Raw genomic sequence first — 19,037 nt, 5'->3', positions numbered from 1 at the left:
CTTTCCCAGGTTTGGAAGCCAATGGGCCAAACTTGAAGAATCAGTATGGAGAAGCTCACCTCCACCTACTGTTCCCAACCCCCACCCCTAGCCCACCTAAGATATAAAAAGGCCCAGCTTGCTGGAGTCTGCGCACTCTGCCACATGTCCAGTCTGTGTGCATGCTGGCAGTTGGACAACAACCTCTGTGGATTGATTTTCTTTGAATAAATTCGGTCTGGGTACAAGTTTGTGTTTTGTCTCCTCTCTATTCTTTCCCCTTTTTCTTACAGACTCTACCTGGAAGATGGTAGTCATCAAAGAGATGGAACTTATGCTGCTAAGAAGTTGATTTGAGCAGAGTATATTCTTCTTCCTCTTCCAAACCTGTACCAAATTGTGACATGAACAACAGAGGCTTACTGAGAGTATCTGATCCAATTATGGTGTCTAGAGGTGGGGCCTTTGGGAAGTGACTGGATCTGATTAGTTTGCCATGGCGGAACTCCATGATTGGATCATGATAACTTATTAAGAGAGAGTCATGAACACAAAACAAGTATGTTTTCCCTGTGTGCTTCCTGGATCACTATGTCCCTCCACCATTGTCCTGCCACATCAGGTACCTAAACCAATGCATCATCTGAATTTGAATTATGAAATTCCCAAACTGTCAGTCAAATCTTTTTTTCCTTACTAAGTAGCTCTTCTCAGGATTTTAAATTTGTTTATTTGAAAGGCAGAGAGACAGAGACAAAGAGGGAGAGTGGGGGGTGTGGAGAGTTAAGAGAGAGATCTTCCATTTGCTGATTTACTCCTGAAATGCCAGCAACAACCAGAGCTGGGCCAGGTTTAAGCCAGGAGGCAGGATTCTAAGTATTTGGGCCGTCTTCTGCTGCCTTGCCTGTACACAGCAAGAAGCTGTATGACAAACAGACGTGGGACCCAATCCCAGGCACTCTGGTATGAGATACAAACATTCCAAGTGGCAGTCTTACCTGCTGTACCACAATATCTACCACAGATATTTTAAAGACACAAACAATTGGTTAATACACTTCATTTCTTACTTTTGTATTTTGAAGAGGTAGAATTTGAAAGCAATTAGATAACAGATGGAAGGGTAGGAAAAAAAGGGTGGAGAATGTTACATAGTTCTGTGTACAATTCACAGTTTTTCTTGGTCAGACATAAAAATATTAAGGGAAAGATTTCTTCTTAACATCTGAAATTAGAAGATGGTAATTTGTTGCTGTGGCCTTTTTTTTTAAATAAAAAAGATGGCCATATTGCTCCCACTATTTTGTGGGGCTGATCAACCTTTCCCGTAAGAAATATGAAATGATATGTTAAGTGCAATTTATTAGGTGATTTATTTGTGTGTTCCTGTATGATTTGCTTAATGTTTACTTCTCTCACTGGGTTATAAGTTCCATGACTGTTTTATTCATTATTATATCTATAGCTACTATTGATGGGTTTAGCACATAATAGATACTCATTGAATATTTATCAAGTAGTTGATACATGGTCAACTTCTGTTTCAATTATACTTCTGCTTCTATGACTTTTCTAGTTTAGTATTGGTTTGTATAAACTCAGGGCCATCTTCCCTTTTATCATGCTCATACTGCTGTAATTGTCCCTAATCTCAGAGTTATTTTTGTTTCCATGCCATGAATATCACTATATATTTCTTTCTATTTTTCAGACTTCCCAGTAACTATACCTATTTTAGCAGAAGCAACCACATTTTGATACAGTAGAGAGATGCATTTGGGAAACAGTGTGGGAACATGGTTCATTAGGAAAGCACAACTGTTGTGGTGTTAATCAAATTCTGTATTTGTTTTGAAAGATGTGGTTTATATTGTTAAAAAAAATTCTCTGGTAGTTTGATGTGCTGATAGTTTAAAAAATTTATATCATGCCATACTTAAGTATCTAATTCTTGGAAAATCTGTATTTCTTTACAACATAAATATTTTAAAGAAACATTATTTTACCCATGAATGAACACAAGGCATTTTTTCATAATATAGTTCAAATTGACTGAATAATGGAGTGTTTGTCTTATTTTTAAATCATTTTTCAATATCAGCCACAAACTGGAATTTAGACATACAGAATGTTAAATTAAATGGAATCATACAATTATGCTGCTCACATGGATTTTGAAATCAGTTTCAGTACAAAATCTATTGTTAGAAGGATTATGAAGGAACATTATTACCAGGTATAAGGTGAAGCATATTATGTTATGTGAAAATTGTGACTCGGCTGCCACATATTGTTGTGGGTTCGTGTCCCAGCTGCTCCACTTTCTATCAGCTCCCTGCTAATGGCCTGGGAAATTCAGTGGAAGATTGTGCAAGTGTTTGGGCCCCTGTCACCTATGTGGGAGACCCAGATGAAGCTCCTGGATGCTGACTTTGGCCTGGACCAGCCCTAGCTATTGTGGCCATCTAGAGAGTAAAACAGCAAATAGAAAAATCTCCACCCACCCCCCACACCGTGTGTGTGTATGTCTGTCTCTCCTTTTTTCTCTATAACTCTGACTTGCAAACAAAAAATAAATCTTTTTTAAAAAAGAAGATTGTGATCTAAATTCTCCTGAAATATATGTATTTAAGCACTGTTTCAAAATTCTCTATTTCTAACTTCCTCTCTTGCTCTTCTGTCCCTCCTTTTCTTCCTCTGTCCAAGTTATTCTTGTTTAATTTCTGTTGTTCTCACAAGCCAGACACCCTTCCAACTTACAGCATTTGTTCTGCTTGTTTCCTCTGCTTGGAATTCTCTTCTTCTGGAACAATCTGTGGCTAACTTACTCATCTTCATGTCAAATCCTCTTGCCCCAAACACTTTCACATCTTGTGTCCTTGCATGCTCAGTACTCATCACCTTTCTCTGCCTCTATTCTCCCAGCAGTTATCATCTTCTAACTTGGTAGTTACCACACATTTTTATTATGTTCATTGTTTGTCAGCCTCTCTCTACAACAAAGGGGAGTTATTTTTGTATCTTTCATCGAGTGATGTATTCTAGGCACTTAGAATAGTGCCAGACACATGGTTGGTGCTCTGTAAGTATTTGTTGAATGAATGAAAGGATAAATGAATGATTTATTGGCTTATAAAGTGATGCTAATTCCAAATAATTAAGTTACTTAAATATAGCCCAGTTTGTAGTTTCTGTTAAAAATAATAGCTGTGATCTCTAGTACATTAAAAAACAAATTTCAAAGTAAAAAGCTATTGAGCTTATTTTCATTAACAAGTATTTTATTGAAAAATAAAGAGGTAGCTGATGTTAGAAACATGGCACACACTATATAAATAAGTAATTACATGTCTGGGACTGGAAAATAACTTTCTAATTATATGGCATGATTTGGACAGGTTAAAGGTGAAAAACTTAAGACCAAATTATCAACAATTTTATCATCTATTTGGAAATTAAAGTATTAATTGTTAATCTGAAAGCTTTGGTGGGTAAATATTGCAGAGAGTCATGTCTGTCATTAAACTACTTTCCTGGCTGGATGTAATAAAACTGCACCTTTTGGCCTGACTTGATCTAAAAAGAGTAGATATATGGGAAAGCACACCTCCACACACTACCGCTTTGCTTTATTATTAGAAACCTGGGTTTTGAGGTCATTCTTTGAGATAGGGAGAAAAAAAGAGAACAGCTTATTTTGGCTTTTCCTGACCTCACTTTTCTATTTGTTGATCAGAATGCAAGAAAAGCAGAAATTGGAAAATACACCTACAGGTTTAATGAAAATATGGTTGTTTTTAATTCCCGGGGGAAAGTCTCTATTGAGCTAGCTGTTTAGGATTTTTTTTTTTTTCAAATAAATGCTCTGTTATATTAGCATAAAAAATCATGTCCAAACTATCTTGTATTTAAGGAGTTTCTAGAGGTCTGCATGGTGATGCAGGGGTTACAGGATCACTCCTTTGAGAAGCAGTGCTTACATATACAGCAACATCAAGCATTCTTAAAAGCAGCAATTAGGTACTGAATGAAATTTAAAAACCATTGTATCACTTGGTTTACTCAATTCAAGATGTTAAACCTTAGGGAGGAAAACATGGCCTTGAATTTCTTCACAGTTCTTCTTTGGGTAAAATATGGCTAATTACATAATCCTTCATTTCCCTTAGTTCATTATTTCTACAGCTTAGATGATACATTGGAAGTAAAAGTATTTGCTTTTTTATTGCAGTCTCATATGCCTCCAGATTTTCAGTTTGTTACTTAAATTTTCTGGATTCATTGTCTGCTAAAAATAAGTATAATTTCTTCTTTTATAGGAATATCTAAACATCTGATTCTTCTTTGTCCCTTAGTTAGGCTGTCAAGTATTCTACCTTCCTAAGGACAGGGACTAAGTCCTTCACTGAGATCACATCCCATACAAACTCCCTCTGGTGGTGATGCTGAAAATGAAAGCTGAGTAGTTCTCAGTGGCCAGGTCTGAAGGGCAGGAGGCAAGTTGGTGGGAGGCAGTGAAGCTGACACAGGGAGGGACAGGGAAAAGTCCAAGGGAGGGCCTGAGCCGCATTTGAGGCCCTGAAGTTTCCAAGAAACGTATCCATTTCCACAGCTTTTTCAGTTTGTTTATGTGAGCTTCTTCTACATCTCCTCCTTTTCTTCTAAGTTAGCATAGTTGGTTTTCTTCCTTGTAAACCGAGTCTAAATGACAAACTTTTAAGAGTCTAGCAGCACCCAGGGTGCACTTTGAAATAAGCACTTTCAGTCCAAAGCTACTTAGATGAATATCACTGCAACAGATACTTCGTTGAAGCAGAGGGTTTCTTTGGTTTAAAACATCATTTTAAGATTTTATTTACTAATTTTTAGCCACATTCAATACGACAGCATTTTACTAAAATAAGAAATATGAACACTCTTAAGGGTTCATAATCGTATTTAAAAGTTATTTTATTTTTATGCTGAGAATAGGTTGGCTTATTTTCATGACAGGTTATGGTGGACCAGGATTGAACCAAACAGGTTAGGATGATTTCCTGACCCTCAGTTTCATTTCCTGCAAATCCAGGGATGCATTTACTTCATAAGGTGGTTGTAAAGACCAAGTAATACACACAGCATTCTTAGGTGGCAAATAATGTGTACTTAAGAATAGTGGTCAAATGAAATTGTCTACCTAGTGAATGACTTATAGTTTGGTATGTGGGGGACTATAGGAGGTGGATGATGTGTATTCACATGTTGACCTCTGAGGGGGTTAGGGCACATGACAACAGGCAAGTATGCGAATGTACGTGTTGGGGGAGATAGGGATAGTATTTCTCACCATCACTCTCACAGTTTGGAGGGGCGGAGGGGATTTTGGGTCAACTAACATTGTTGACAATGATGTAGATTACAAAAGTCAAATCCTATATCTCTAAAGTTAATGTGTGTATACAACCAAGAAGCTCACTATAATAATGGCGTTTGGATTTGGGTGATGGGCTTGGGAATTGCATGGATAATTTTTGTAACTTTTACCAAATACTTCAGGAACTGGTGGGCAGGCTGACACAAGCTTTTTGTAGATTTACACACCTAAGGCATTAGAGTGATTACATCATATTTCATTTTTCTTGTTAGGAAAACAAGGCAACAGAAAATTCAAAAGTTTGGAAAAAAAATAATAATATAACAGGATTTCAAGAAGAAATCAAATTGACCTTAACACAGACACTGAATGCTGTATAAATGGTTATGTTTTGTTCACTTTACAACTATATATAAAAGCTAAAATAAAATTAAGCTGGGAATTAGGAAAATGGCTTCTGACATAAAGGAAGTAACAATTGGAAGGAATTCACACTTGCCGTTAGGCTTATATATAACAGACACAAAATTTAACTTGAAAACGCTCTGTTACACCTGAGGTACCTTTTGTTGGGTAATTGAAATGAATCTCAGAGTGACTTGTGAGACATTCAGCAGCTGTTTCTGTTTATCTTTGAGTTTTTCAATGTGTTTAGAGTAGTTTTAATATTTTCTCTGGAAGATCAATTCTGGGAATGTTGGCTTAAAATGAATATTTTATGTCATCTAGGCTAAATATTACAGGGAAAAACCCCCATAGGAACAACTTTCAATATCTTCTTTTGTACCTGCAGGTATATGGTATGCCATAAAAAGGCTTCTGTCACATTTTAGATACAAAATGCAACTATACTTTGAGGTACTTTACAGGCTCAGAAGTAAGGTGTAGTCTCTAATATAGCTGTCTCATAAAAGCATTGACAAGGTACATAAAACATTTTAGAAACATCCTTGGCATACAAAGGATTTCTAATGAGCCCATATTATAAGGCTAAATTTATTTCTAACAAACCATTTGTACAAAGCATCACCATGGTAGTTTATAGAGAGATGGCTTAAGGGAAAAAGAATACATTCCTAAAATGAGATGGAGTTTTGTCCTTCTAGGGAGGCAAATAAACTCTCTTAGGAATATAAATTAAGCACTCTAGGAGGTTTTTGTGTTTTCAGATGACTATGCAGAAAGTGGAAAGTGCTTATTAATTAAAACTGTGGGTTCTTTGCTAGAGTGCTGGAGGCTTGACTTGGAAAATGAGAAGAGTATGAGAAGGTAGTAAATTTGGGAGCTGGGGCAGAGACCAGCTTGGGACAGGGGCCCAGGAAACAATGCCCCTTCTTTGGGATGCTTGTATGTCTTTGTTTAGGAGTTTCTCCTTCCAGTTTGTGGATTGTGTAACACATAGCACATGTGCTGTGAACAGCTTCATGGTGATGCTGGAGAAGACAGACTCCAGGTAGGAGGAGTGAGGAGTTGAGGAAAAGGAGCCACCCCTGGGTGCAGAACCTGTGGAAAGGAGGATGTGAGTGAAAACACCCTGGAACCAAGACCAGTTCTCTGTGCTCACACAGACACCAAAAGTGGACCAAAGTTCTGCCTTTAGCTTAGAGGTGTTGGCCTTATCTGCACCTTAGATTTGTTTCTAGAATTTGTATTCAAACAATTTTGATTTATGTAAACATATTAACAAATCAATGTTAAGATTAGGTTAAGATTCCATTGTGTTTAAAAAGGTATTTAATAACTACCCAATCAAAAACTTTTCCAATAAGAGGATTTTAAAGCCAGAAGTTTCTTGAGGCTAAGAGAGACCACATAGGTGTATCAGGTCAGATGTTGAGTTTAATATGGTAGAAATGGGGAGAGGGAAGAGAAGCGTATAGCCCATTGTACCTGCTTTTGCCATGACACATAGGTGCAGACATTTAAGAAACATCATTACAGTCAAATATAACTGTTGTCTAACCTATGGTTCCTGCTTTATAATGTTGGCTGATTTCCTTTTAGCACTTACAATGTAAAAAATTATCTCTATTTCTCACACTAAATTCCATGAGGTAGATACCTTTGTCACTCCTGTTGACTTTTATAGTCTCAGTGTCTTTCATGTAATAGGCTTTAATAGATACCAAACACTTCAGAAAGTTTGTGGAAAAGGGGAATTAAAACATAGGTTTCTTTTGGTGCAGACAAAAGGTCTGAAATCAGGAATGGGTGTTTGGCACAGTATTTAGGGTGCTGGAAATCCAGGTCAGAGTGCCTGGGTTTGAGTTCCAGCTCTGCTTCTGATTCCAGTTTGCTGCTACTACACATTCTGGGAGGCATCAGATGATGGGTTATGTAATTGGGTTCCTGCCACCCAGATGAGCGATCTGGATTGAGTTCCAGACTCCTGCTTTGGCCTGGTCCAGCTTGAGGCAAAATATTGGAACAGACAGTTCACAGAAACAGAAATACAAATGACTCTTAGCCATGGAAATTGATTCATCCTCAATTTAAAAATGTAAGTTAAAATTAAAATGATTTTTTCACCTTTTGAATTAGTAATAATCAACATAACAGCATTTTGACAAAGATGTAACAGAATAGACACCAATTTATTTGAAAGGCAGAGACAGAGAAAGAAGCAGAAACAAAATGTGCGATTCATGAAAATGATCATAAAGTGAGGAAAGTTATCACATGGTATCATTTGGTGAAGCAATATTTGCAACAATAAACCAAGTAATATGACAACAACACAATTTTATTACTTTCTCTGTATTAAGTTCCTCATATAAGAGAAAGTGTGTGACATTTGTCTTTCTGGTCTGGCTTACTTCACTTTGTATACTTCCAGTTCCATCCATTTTGTTGCAAATGTCAGGATTTCATTCTTTTATATTCTGAGTAATATTCTATCATGTTTATATACCACATTTTCCTTATCCAGTCATCAGCTGATGGACATCCAGGTTAGTTTCTTGTATCTTTGCTATAAACATGGGAATGAAATATCTTTTTGATATGCTGATTTTACTTCTTTTGGATATATTCCTGGAAGTGGAATATCTAGGTCATATGGTAGATAAATTTGTGGTTTTTTTGAGGAATTGCCATAGTGTTTTACATAATGGTTGCACATAATCATTGCAATTCCACTAACAATGTATTAGGGTAAACTTTTCTCCACAGCCTCACCAGTATTTGTTATTTTTGACTTTTAGAGAATAGCCATTCTAACTGGAGTGAGATGATACCTCCTGGTGCTTTTTATTTGCATTTGACTGATGACTAGTGATACTAATCATTTTTTATGTGTCTCTTGACCATTTGTATTTCTTCCTTTGAAAGATGCCTATTCATATCCTTTGCCCATTTCTTAACTGGATTATTTGTTTTGTTGTTGTTGAGTTTCTTGAGTTCCTTATATATCCTGGATAGTAATCCTTTATAAGATGCATAGTTTACAAATATTTTCTTTCATTTTGTCAGTTATCTCTTCATTTTGTCCATTGTTTCCTTTGCTGAACAAAGGTTCTCTTGATGTAGTTCCATTTTCCTATTTTTGTTTTATTGCCTGTGCTTTTGAGATCTTATCCAAAAAAGTCTTTGCCTATGTCAATGTCTTGCAGTGTTTTCCCTACATTTTCTTCTAGTAGTTTGACAGTTTAAGGTCCAAGTTTAGACCCTTGGTTTATTTTGAGTTGATTTTTATATTGGGTATAGGGTTGGCATGTTGTTCCCAACTTCTACATGTGGAAATCTAATTTCCCAACAACATTTGTTGAAGAGTCTATCTTTTCTCCAGAAACTGTATTTAGCACTTTTGTCAAAAAAATTAGTTGGATGTGGATGCATGGACTTATTTCTGGTTTCTACTATGTTCCATTGGTCTAAACGTTTATTTTTATGCTGGTACCATGTTATTTTGATTATAAAGCCCTGTAGTATGTCTTGAAATCTTGTATTGTGATGCCTCTACATTAAGATTTCTTTGGCTATTCAAGGTCTTTTGAATAAGAATTTGGGGATTGTTTTTCTAGTTTTAAGACAAATGTCCTTAGAATTTTTATGGGGATTTCACTGAATCTGTAAATTGCTTTGGGTAGTATAGATGTTTTGATAATAGTAATTTTTACAATCCATGAACAAAGATTTTTTCACTTTTTTGATATCCTCTTCTGAGGAACATCTTGTGAGGAAAGGTTTGCTTTAGCTTACATTTTTGAGGTTCACAGTTCAAGATCAGGAAGCTTCATTTGCCTGGTATCTGGTGGAGACAGGCAATCGCATATGTGGAGAAACAGTCACATGGTGAGCTAGAAAGCAGAGAGAGAAGCTAGGACAACTTCAGCTTATATAAACAACCCTCTCACATGGACTGCCTTCCAAGGGCAAGCCTCCAGTACTAAAGATTACACAACTGGCTCCACCTCCTAGATTCCATAATTAGATCAAATATCCTGACCAATCCATCAATGCATGGCATGAACCTAAAACTTGAACTGTGAACCTAAAACTTGAGGATTTAAATATCTGCATGAGTTTGGTGAACCAAGTTCTGTTCAGTTCAAAACAACATATAATTGTTGAACTATAAATATGCTTAAAATTTTTTTAATGGTTTACGTTCCATATAGGGAAACCTTAGATTTGGCTAATTTTGTGGCATTATTTATTTTCAATTTTTGCTAAGTACAACTAAATAAAATCTATGTTTATTCCTGGATTTTCTGAAATGAGGCTAAATTTTTTAATGTAATAAAAATTCCAAAGTTGGGATGTTACCTTGGTTGAGTGAAGAATTGAATCAACCGTACTCAGTGATTATGCATGTATAATACTTACTGAATAACAACCACTGCATTTAGAAGATAATAAAAAGTTGAATATTACATAATATCATAACAAGAATTGTCATGTCTCATAGTTAATAAATGTCAGACAGGAAGAACATATATTTCCTTTAAGAAGTAGTTTCAGACAGTGACAGTAACCACTTTTCACCAAAATTTTGTAGTCTTCTTTTTTCTAAGAGAAATTAGGTTAATGGTTTTGAGAGAGCAGTCAATTTCTGGTTCTTGTTGTGATATTAACTAGGAAAAGGCCTGTCTTGGAAATTATGAAATAGAATTTTTAAACCTTGCATTAGGATTGAATGGGATGTGAAATTAAATCCAATGACCTTTAAGTGCTAACTCATTACCTTTTCTTTTTTAAATGACAAATAATAGTTACTATTCCCCATTGGAAAAATAGAGTGGCCAGAACTTGGGGATGCAGGAAGCTTAATTTGAAGACTTGAATTCATAAATGGACACAACATAAATAAACCATTAATATAGTTGACAACAACTAAACTTCATGTATATTTTAAAATCACTAGTAGAGAGGATTTTGAATGTTCCCAATACAAATAAACAAAAAAAATGTCTGAGGTGATACATGTATCAATTCCCCTGATTTAGTCATAACATTGTATACATGTATTGAAATGTCATATTGTACCCCCAAATATGTACTTAAACTGTTGTATATAAAAATGTTAAATATAACTAAGATGCTCTCTAATAAAATCTCAGACACATTTTGGTCACTCTAGCTGTGAATGTGTATTTGTGTGTGGAAGGAATATAACTTGAAGTGTTAATCTGATTATGCTCTGTGGGTTTTCCATCTTCATCCTTTACTCTATTTTTTTATATCACACCAAAGTAGATACAAAGATTAAAAGACAACCTAGGACTAATTTTTTCTCATGGGGTGGGCTGGGGTTATGGAAAAAGAAGTGGCAACCAAAAAATTTGTCTGGAGGAACAGGATGGAGGGGAAGAGATAGGGAAGGAACATCTTTCCAAGGCTGACTTCCCAAGACTTGTGAGTGAAGGACACTGACTATTCAACAATCCTGGGCACCTGTAAGCACCCTGCATAGGGATCAGGGCACTGGGAGACATGGGTAGGTTTGAGAACCTCTCCCTAGATTTGACCTAAGAGTAGAATATTAATCTTCATGCAAAGGCAACTATCCACCTGCCCCTTTGTTTCATGATTTCCTTGTCTCCATTATTAGATTAAAAGTTTTAAGAGCAAGGTCTGAATCTCTCTTTTACCAAAATAATGTATTAACCATCACCCTAAATTTCTCTGTAAGCATCCTGAATGATGTTCATGTTATAAAGAACCTATGTTGAAAATAGGCTAAATTAGGCCGGTGTCGCAGCTCAATATGCTAATCCTCCGCCTGCGGAGCTGGCACACCAGGTTCCAGTCCTGGTCGGGGTGCCGGATTCTGTCCCGGTTGCTCCTCTTCCTGTCCAGCTCTCTGCTGTGGCCCAGGAGTACAGCAGAGGATGGCCCAAGTCCTTGGGCCCTGCACCCACATGGGAGACCAGGAGAAGCTCCTGGCTTCGGATCAGCGCGGTGTGCCGGCCGCAGCGGCCATTGGGGAGTGAACCAATGGAAAAAGGAAGACCTTTTTCTCTGTCTCTCTCTCTCTCTCACTGTCCACTCTGCCTGTCAAAAATAAAAATCTAAAAAAATTTAAAGAAAATAGGCTAAACTGAATATACCTGTACTCTTCAGTTCCCAGTACTATCAATAATTTATTCCACATTTACCTTAGAAACAGTGCATTTTTTTCCAAATGTAATTATGCTAGATTTCATTATCATAAATATGTAATTTAATTATTACTTAAACTGATTAAACATAGTTATTAAAAGAGAAACAATTGTTGTTCTTGTCAAAGTGAGTTTAAACAGTTTGGAAGGAATGAGTTGTCAAATTGGATGTGGCTGTGGTAACCATAAGAGGTTGTATATAAATCATAAAAAATACAGGAGGGATTCTATTAGGCATTAAGATAGCTTCCACATGTCTTTAGGTTTTTGTTCCAACTCAAAGGAGCACAAATTAGAAATCATAAAGAATGCAATGTAGGTGTGGTTTATGTATCTGTGGTTTTACTTCAATTATTGGATCTAAAAGCAGAAGGAAAAGCTTTGGTCTCCCTTATATTAGAATCCTGGAGAATAAAAAAGTTACATTTATGTTTAATTTTAGAATACATTAATAATGCTGTTTTTAATGTTTTCCTGTTTCATTGAGGTTTATGTTTAATGTGTGAGATCCTCATCTCAAATATGTTTTGTTCAAGAGCTTTTTCTGGGCTTCCTTTGCCCTTTCCTGTACAAACTAGCTCACATGGAGTATGGACTCACAGTGAAGGGTGCTGAATAATATTTGTAGAGAGAAAAAACAATTTTTTTTTCTGGAACATAACCAAGTCTGACTGCTTTGCTAAAGTTTGCAACAAATAAGTTTCCATCTTTTCAGGGAAGGAAAGTATAGCTCTAGTTAAGGTGGCATGCAATATAGACTGAGAGTTGGGTATGGCAGAAGTTCCATGGTTTATGATTTAAGATGTTCATTTGATTTGTTGGTAGTTTTAGGAGCGACTGTGAACTTTTAAGAGAGGAACATAAAGCAAGTTAGAGAAAATTAATGAAATGAAGAATTTAAAAGAGGACAAAGAGTAAAGAAAGGGAGGCGAGGAAAAGGAAAACGGCTACTATAGATGTTGTTTTTTTTTTTTTTTTTGGTAAGATTTTTATTTATTTATTTGAGTGGTGAAGTTACAGACAGTGAGAGAGACAGAGAGAAAGGTCTTCCTTCTGTTGGTTCACTTCCCAAATGGCTGCCACGGCCGGCACTGCACCGATCTGAAGCCAGGAGCCAGGTGCCTCTTCCTGGTCTCCCATGCGGGTGCAGGGGCCCAAGCACTTGGGCCATCTTCTACTGCTATCCCAGGCCACAGCAGAGAGATGGACTGGAAGAGGAGCAACCGGGACTAGAACCGGTGCCCATATGGGATGCTGGTGCTGTATGCAGAGGATTAACCTAGTGCGCTACAGCGCCGGCCCCTAGATGTTTTGAATTACTGCCTTAACTATGTAAATAACATACATTCCAAACATTATGGAAGATAAAAAATTACGGTGAATGAATTGTGCAGGCTGCCACTAGAGAGTAAGATCCTCCTGATAAACAGAAGCTTCTTACACTTGCCTTTGAATCTCAAGAGTTTAGATCATAGTTGGCACATTCTAATCAGTAGGTAAATATTTATTGAATGAATTAATTACTCACAGGGGCTGAATCATTGTGAGAGGTAAGTTAAAATTCCCTGGAATGTCTAGATCTTAAGTTTACCACATGGGAACGATGACAGTACACAACATAAGTGGTTACATGAGTGGTTTTGAAATAGGTTGTGGGCTCCCAGATACGTTAGATTCATTCTAGGACATATGGTACTCATAGTTATCTCACCTGGAGCCTTTAACATTTCTGGACAGCTGAGGCTTTGATCAAGAGCTCTTGCTGTACTACAGATGGCCCACGAAATACTGGATCACTGTAGGACTTTGTTGATGAGCTCCTGGGGATGCACAAGGGCAGCCCAAACTAAATTTAATACTTTCTCCTGGATCCAAACCTTATGCCTCTTGCCAGAGGATTCTGCCTAATAGAGTTCCTGGGTTTCCTTCTAAATTTTGTGTTACTGCCTTGCTAGTGTTTATTCACTTATTTTCTGAGAGGAGTTTCTGTAATCAAAGTACTGATATACTGAAAATGCTAACCTTTGGACTTTTATCTTTGAATAATGAATGTTAAAATACACCTTGAAAAATTAGAAACTTGGGATGGTTTAACACTCTTTTAATAACTTCAACTGTAGACAATATTTAAGGATGTGGATTGTCTTTCTTTATGCCACACCATGCAATCTATCTTGAACTCCTCTTTATTTCCAGGTGCACCTCCAAACTGAGTACCTGGAACAATGTCTGGCATAAATTAGGTGCTCAATAAAAGCTGGTTGGATGACTGACAAAATGTTGCTTTCCCCTTCTTAGCATCTGGCTAACCTAGCAACATTAGAAAGAAAATTGGATAATTCTGGGCCCATGCAGGGGTTGACTTTCATCTTGCAGGATTCTGCAGACAGGTAATTTGTCTGAAGGGCTCTTTTAAACAACTGAATCCTGAAAATTATTTTGTATTGGCTTCATGCCATGCCATGAAGTCTACTCATTTAATCTACTCAGGATTTTTACAACAATTGTGGAAAGATATTTACAAAGAGTATTGAAGAGCACCATAACCAAATACTCATTCTTTCATTTAAAACAGAGATCTCTGTAAATATTTTCATTCAGCAAGAGAATCTTGTCAAAAACTTCAGTGAGATGATTCTTTGTTTGCAGAGTAAATAGCAAGCAAAGATGCTTGAAAATGACCCCTCTCATAAAAGTCTTTTGAATTAGCACATTTATGTTCTAGACTTAAAAGAATTCCTATATTACAATGTGAAATGGACTAGTGAACTTTCAATTATCCATTCATATTTTCCAAAACCTAAATGCTGACCAGTGTATATCTTACAGTGCTTTACACCATGAAATTAATCAGTTTATAAGACATGTCTAAAAGTGCAGACATTTGATTTTTCTGTTTTTATTATCCTTTAATAGAGCTATTTGTGTTTGATTCCTTTCATATGAGAAAATTCTTCCTGCTTCAATGTAAATTCTACCAGTCTGTTTAAGTTGGCGTTCCTCATGGTACAAATACTAATAGGGTAGGACAGGAACCCCAAGGTCAGCGAATAGTAGTGAGAAGAATGAAGGGATATGTCTGAAACGGGACCCTGTTAAGGCATAGCTGTCGCCAAAGAATCTGTCATTCCAACCAAACAACCTGGGGCAATTTAGTCCTGAACTTCCAGCACTGTTGCCATGGTTTCTAGACAAAGGCGACAGGGCTGCAATTCCAATTATACCCTTCAAAATGACAGATAACTGAAAAATAGGAATGGGGTAATAAAATCTCAGGTCACCCAGAAAAGATGTGATAGATACAAGTGACAGAGAAGTGAAAGACGCAAGTTTATGTTTAGCTAAAAAATACCATTGTGATTCAGAATGCAAATATATATTCTGCCAACTCTCCAGACTTTCAAAAGCAATTTTATCTATCAGACAGTTCATTATTCAAAGTCAGCTAAGTCTTGTTTATTAGAAATTTTCTTAATAACATTTTAAATTTAAAGGAATCATGAACTAAGACAACTTAAGAAAACAAGTGATATTGCAAATAAAGGAACGCCAATTTTTTTTGAAAAAAGATTTACGAATTTACTTGATAGAGTTACAGAAAAAGAGGGAGAGACAGAGATCTTCCAACCTCTGGTTCACTCCTCAGAAGGCTGCAATGGCCAGGGCTGATTCAGACAGACACCAGGAGCCAGGAGCCAGGAGCCAGGAGCTTTATCTGGGGCCCCCACATGGGTAGTGGGGTGCCTAAACATTTTGACCATCCTCCGCTGTTTTTTCCAGACCATTAGCAGGGAGTTGAATCAAAAGTGGAGCACTTGGGAAAGGAACTGGTGCCCATATGGGATGCTGATGTTTTCCCCACTATGCCACAATGCTGGCCCAACAATGGCATTATTTAAAATACTGGGACTGAATGCAGTATTCTGTCTATCCAGTTGAAAGTATTACAGACTTTGCACCCAGCTGATATTTGGGGAGTATCTGATGATCAGTACCATTTTCCCAGGATCAGCAGAAAGTTTTCTACTATGTTATTACACTATAATGAAAATGCTACCTATTGTTCAATGAGATAAATTATTAGGTCAAGATTAAAAGGTTAATAGTGAACCTGAGAATGATGTTAGTAGATACGATTTTGGTGTCAGACAATTTCATATTTCTGCAGTCTGTATGGTCAGACAGTTCCATATTTCTGCAGTCTATATAATCAAGCAGAAATGGAACATTTTAACCCTTAGGTGACACTGGTGATTTGCTTCAGTTTTAAAGCTTAAAAATAAACCTATTGTAAAAGTCTTTAAAACTTTAAGTCCCAGTTTCTTCATCTGTAAAACAGAATGCTAATGCTCACATTTTAGAGTTTTGCTTTAAAATCAGGCAATGCACATAAAGTATCTAGCTAAGCATCTGGAATATACTTCTAAGTAATGCAGTAGATGCTGTTTCTAAAATTATAACTTATTATTATCATCTTCCCTTATACACATTGTAACGAGGTGTACAACTATTGCTATAATAGAAGAATCCAAGAGACACCAATAAACCCAAAGATTTAAAATAATGCCTCTATAAAAATGTTTTCAAAAAAGCATCTTAGATGTGAAATTAGATGTATCTGAATGATGGTGAAAAAAGCACTAGTAATTTAACAAGTGGTGTTTAAAGGATCAGTGCCAGTGTAATGAGAGGGAGAATTTTGAATGTCCTGAAGCAGGCACTTGGGGCTCTTGAGTTTCTTCCAGGGGGTATTTATTTTATGACAACATGATGTTAACATTGACCAGAATTTGATAAAAGTCAACTTTGTCACTTGCTTTTTATATAAAAATTCAAAATGTCTAAGGGCAATCATTTGGTACAGCAGTTAAATTGCCACTTGGGAAGCACGCATCACCTCTCAGACCTGCCTGTGTTCCAGTCTCACCTCTGCTTCTGATGCAGGTTCCTGCTAATGTACACCCTGAGAGGTAGCAGGTGGTCGTTCAAATATTTGGTCCCTGTCACCCACATGGGACACTGCGATAAAATTCCAAGCTCTCGGCTTTGACTTGCTCAGTTCTGCGAGTTGTGGGCATTTGTGGAGTGAACCAAGAGGTAGAAGATTTCTCTTATTCTTTTTCAAATAAATAAATAAATAAATAAACAAATAAATAACTAAAAGTCTGGTTGGATTCCTATGTTTGACTTTTATTACCTTTAGGATACATTTTTTTTCCCTCAGAAATAAACGGTTTGATTTTACAATGGAAGTAATTAAAAGGAACTGATTTACTTAATAAGATAGCTATGTACGATAACCCTTGAAAGATTCATTCTATACTTCTGTATAAATAATAATTATGATAAAGAAGAAAAAAGAAAAAATGAGTTTTTTTCTCTTTATAAGACTATTTTTAAAAAAAATCTCAGCAGTCTGTAGTATAATCTTTTGTACAACTTACTGTGCTTTGCATAACTGTTCTTCATATGCTATGGTAATTTTTTCAGTTACAAATCATGAAATTTGATACTCTATCATAAATACTTGCATGCATATATCATGAAGCATGCAATTTTACTTAGTATTTCTGGTTCAAAGCAAGTAGAGAGCTGAACAATTTCAAATAAAATAAGTCAAAAAGTCACTAATTTGAGTTACATGGAAAGATTTCAACTTGTCAGTTACATTTTTGTTTACTTTTCTGTTACTGGAATTTTGAATGAGTAATTTATGATGAAAATCTGAACTGCTATTGACAGAACAAATAAAAAAGGCAAAAACTTCATTACCTTGATTTGTTACATCTTAATGCATCTTAATTCCTCTAAGTTATAAATGCTTTAGAATGAAGGTACTTGTCAGTGGAGCCATATCCCTGTCGATACACTGAGTTTCTTACCTGCAAAATGGGAGTTTAATTTCTTTTTGAAAATGGCATGGCTATATCTCACTGAAACATCAGAAGGAAGTAGTTTGTCTCATCCAAATGTGTACTTGGGAAGGTGACATGTCTATCATTGGTGTTAATTCATCTCACAACATACAACACAAGGCACAATGACGATATCCCATCAGAATTGTCAAAATTATGCTGACATAGGTGGGAAGTAGATCTTGGAGGCTTACCTTAAAAGAGATTTCATACTGTTCTCCGCCCCAGATTTCTAAACCTGGATCATAGCCACCTAACTCCCAAAACCATTTGCGATCCACAGAAAAGAGACCTCCAGCCATAACAGGAGACCTGTGAAACAAATAAAATAATCTTTAAAGGACTAAGAATATGACAGCCAATGGCATTTTTCTTAAAAAAAAAAATCAAACTTCAAGATATATTTTAGTGATCGACTGTTCAAAGCTTTGTAGCATTAGTTTCTTTAAGCAAACATTGAGTTCTATTAGGCTTCTTCCTGACTTGGAGTGGGTATGGAGGAGGAATCCTGTGAGCACTGAACTTGTGGTTCTGATTCTAATGCAACAATGGCCCTGAAGAGCCACATTTGCTTTGTCTGTTTATTATTAGATATGAATACTTGAAGACTAGTGATTGATACATACAGAAATGTCATTCAATTTTATGGTTGTTCCTCAAATTGAAAAGTATCATTTACTATCAAAGTAGTGAAAATGTTGTTGTAAACAACATCTTTGAATTTCTCAGTGTGACTGATTGAGCATATATGTCATGCTCAACTTACACGCTATGAAATGGTCAGTTAGAATAAAATAAGCAGCCAGTTAAGTAACAGGCCAAAGTTAGAACTTAAACTAGGTCTTTTCCCTTTATATTATTCTTCTTTTAGGCCTTCTCTGCTGTTCTAGAAGTATTCGTTTTATTTCAGTACGATTTTCAGATATTGCTTTTGCTAGGATGCATTGTAGTCATGCTGCTCTGCAATTATATTTATAAAGATTTTTTTTTATTTGAAAGAGTACAGAGAGAGAGAGGAAAGACGCACAGAGAGAGATCATCCATCTACTGGTTCACTCTCCAGATGGTCAAAAAGTCTAGGGCTGAGCCAGGCAGAATAGAGGAGCCAGGAGCTTCACTGGGGTCTCCTATATGGGTGGCAGGGGTCCAAGCACCGGGGTCATCTTCCAATGCTTTTCCCAGGCTATT

At 36.4% G+C, this 19,037-nt stretch overlaps 1 protein-coding gene across 1 annotated transcript in view; it reads right to left on the bottom strand.

Annotated features, from left to right (window-relative positions):
* The window catches only part of GALNTL6 (polypeptide N-acetylgalactosaminyltransferase like 6), a 1,232,148-nt gene that overhangs the window by 114,484 nt on the left and 1,098,627 nt on the right, over nt 1-19,037 (bottom strand). Inside the window, exon 8 of the mRNA XM_002709470.4 lies at nt 18,044-18,161. Within this exon, the coding sequence (XP_002709516.1) occupies nt 18,044-18,161 (118 nt within the window). The remainder of the gene's footprint in view (nt 1-18,043; nt 18,162-19,037) is intronic.

Source organism: Oryctolagus cuniculus, chromosome 2 (assembly GCF_964237555.1).
Source record: "Oryctolagus cuniculus chromosome 2, mOryCun1.1, whole genome shotgun sequence".
NCBI classification, from domain to species: domain Eukaryota; kingdom Metazoa; phylum Chordata; class Mammalia; order Lagomorpha; family Leporidae; genus Oryctolagus; species Oryctolagus cuniculus.
Note: the sequence above shows the minus strand (reverse complement) of the source record. Positions and strands in the feature narration are given on the sequence as shown.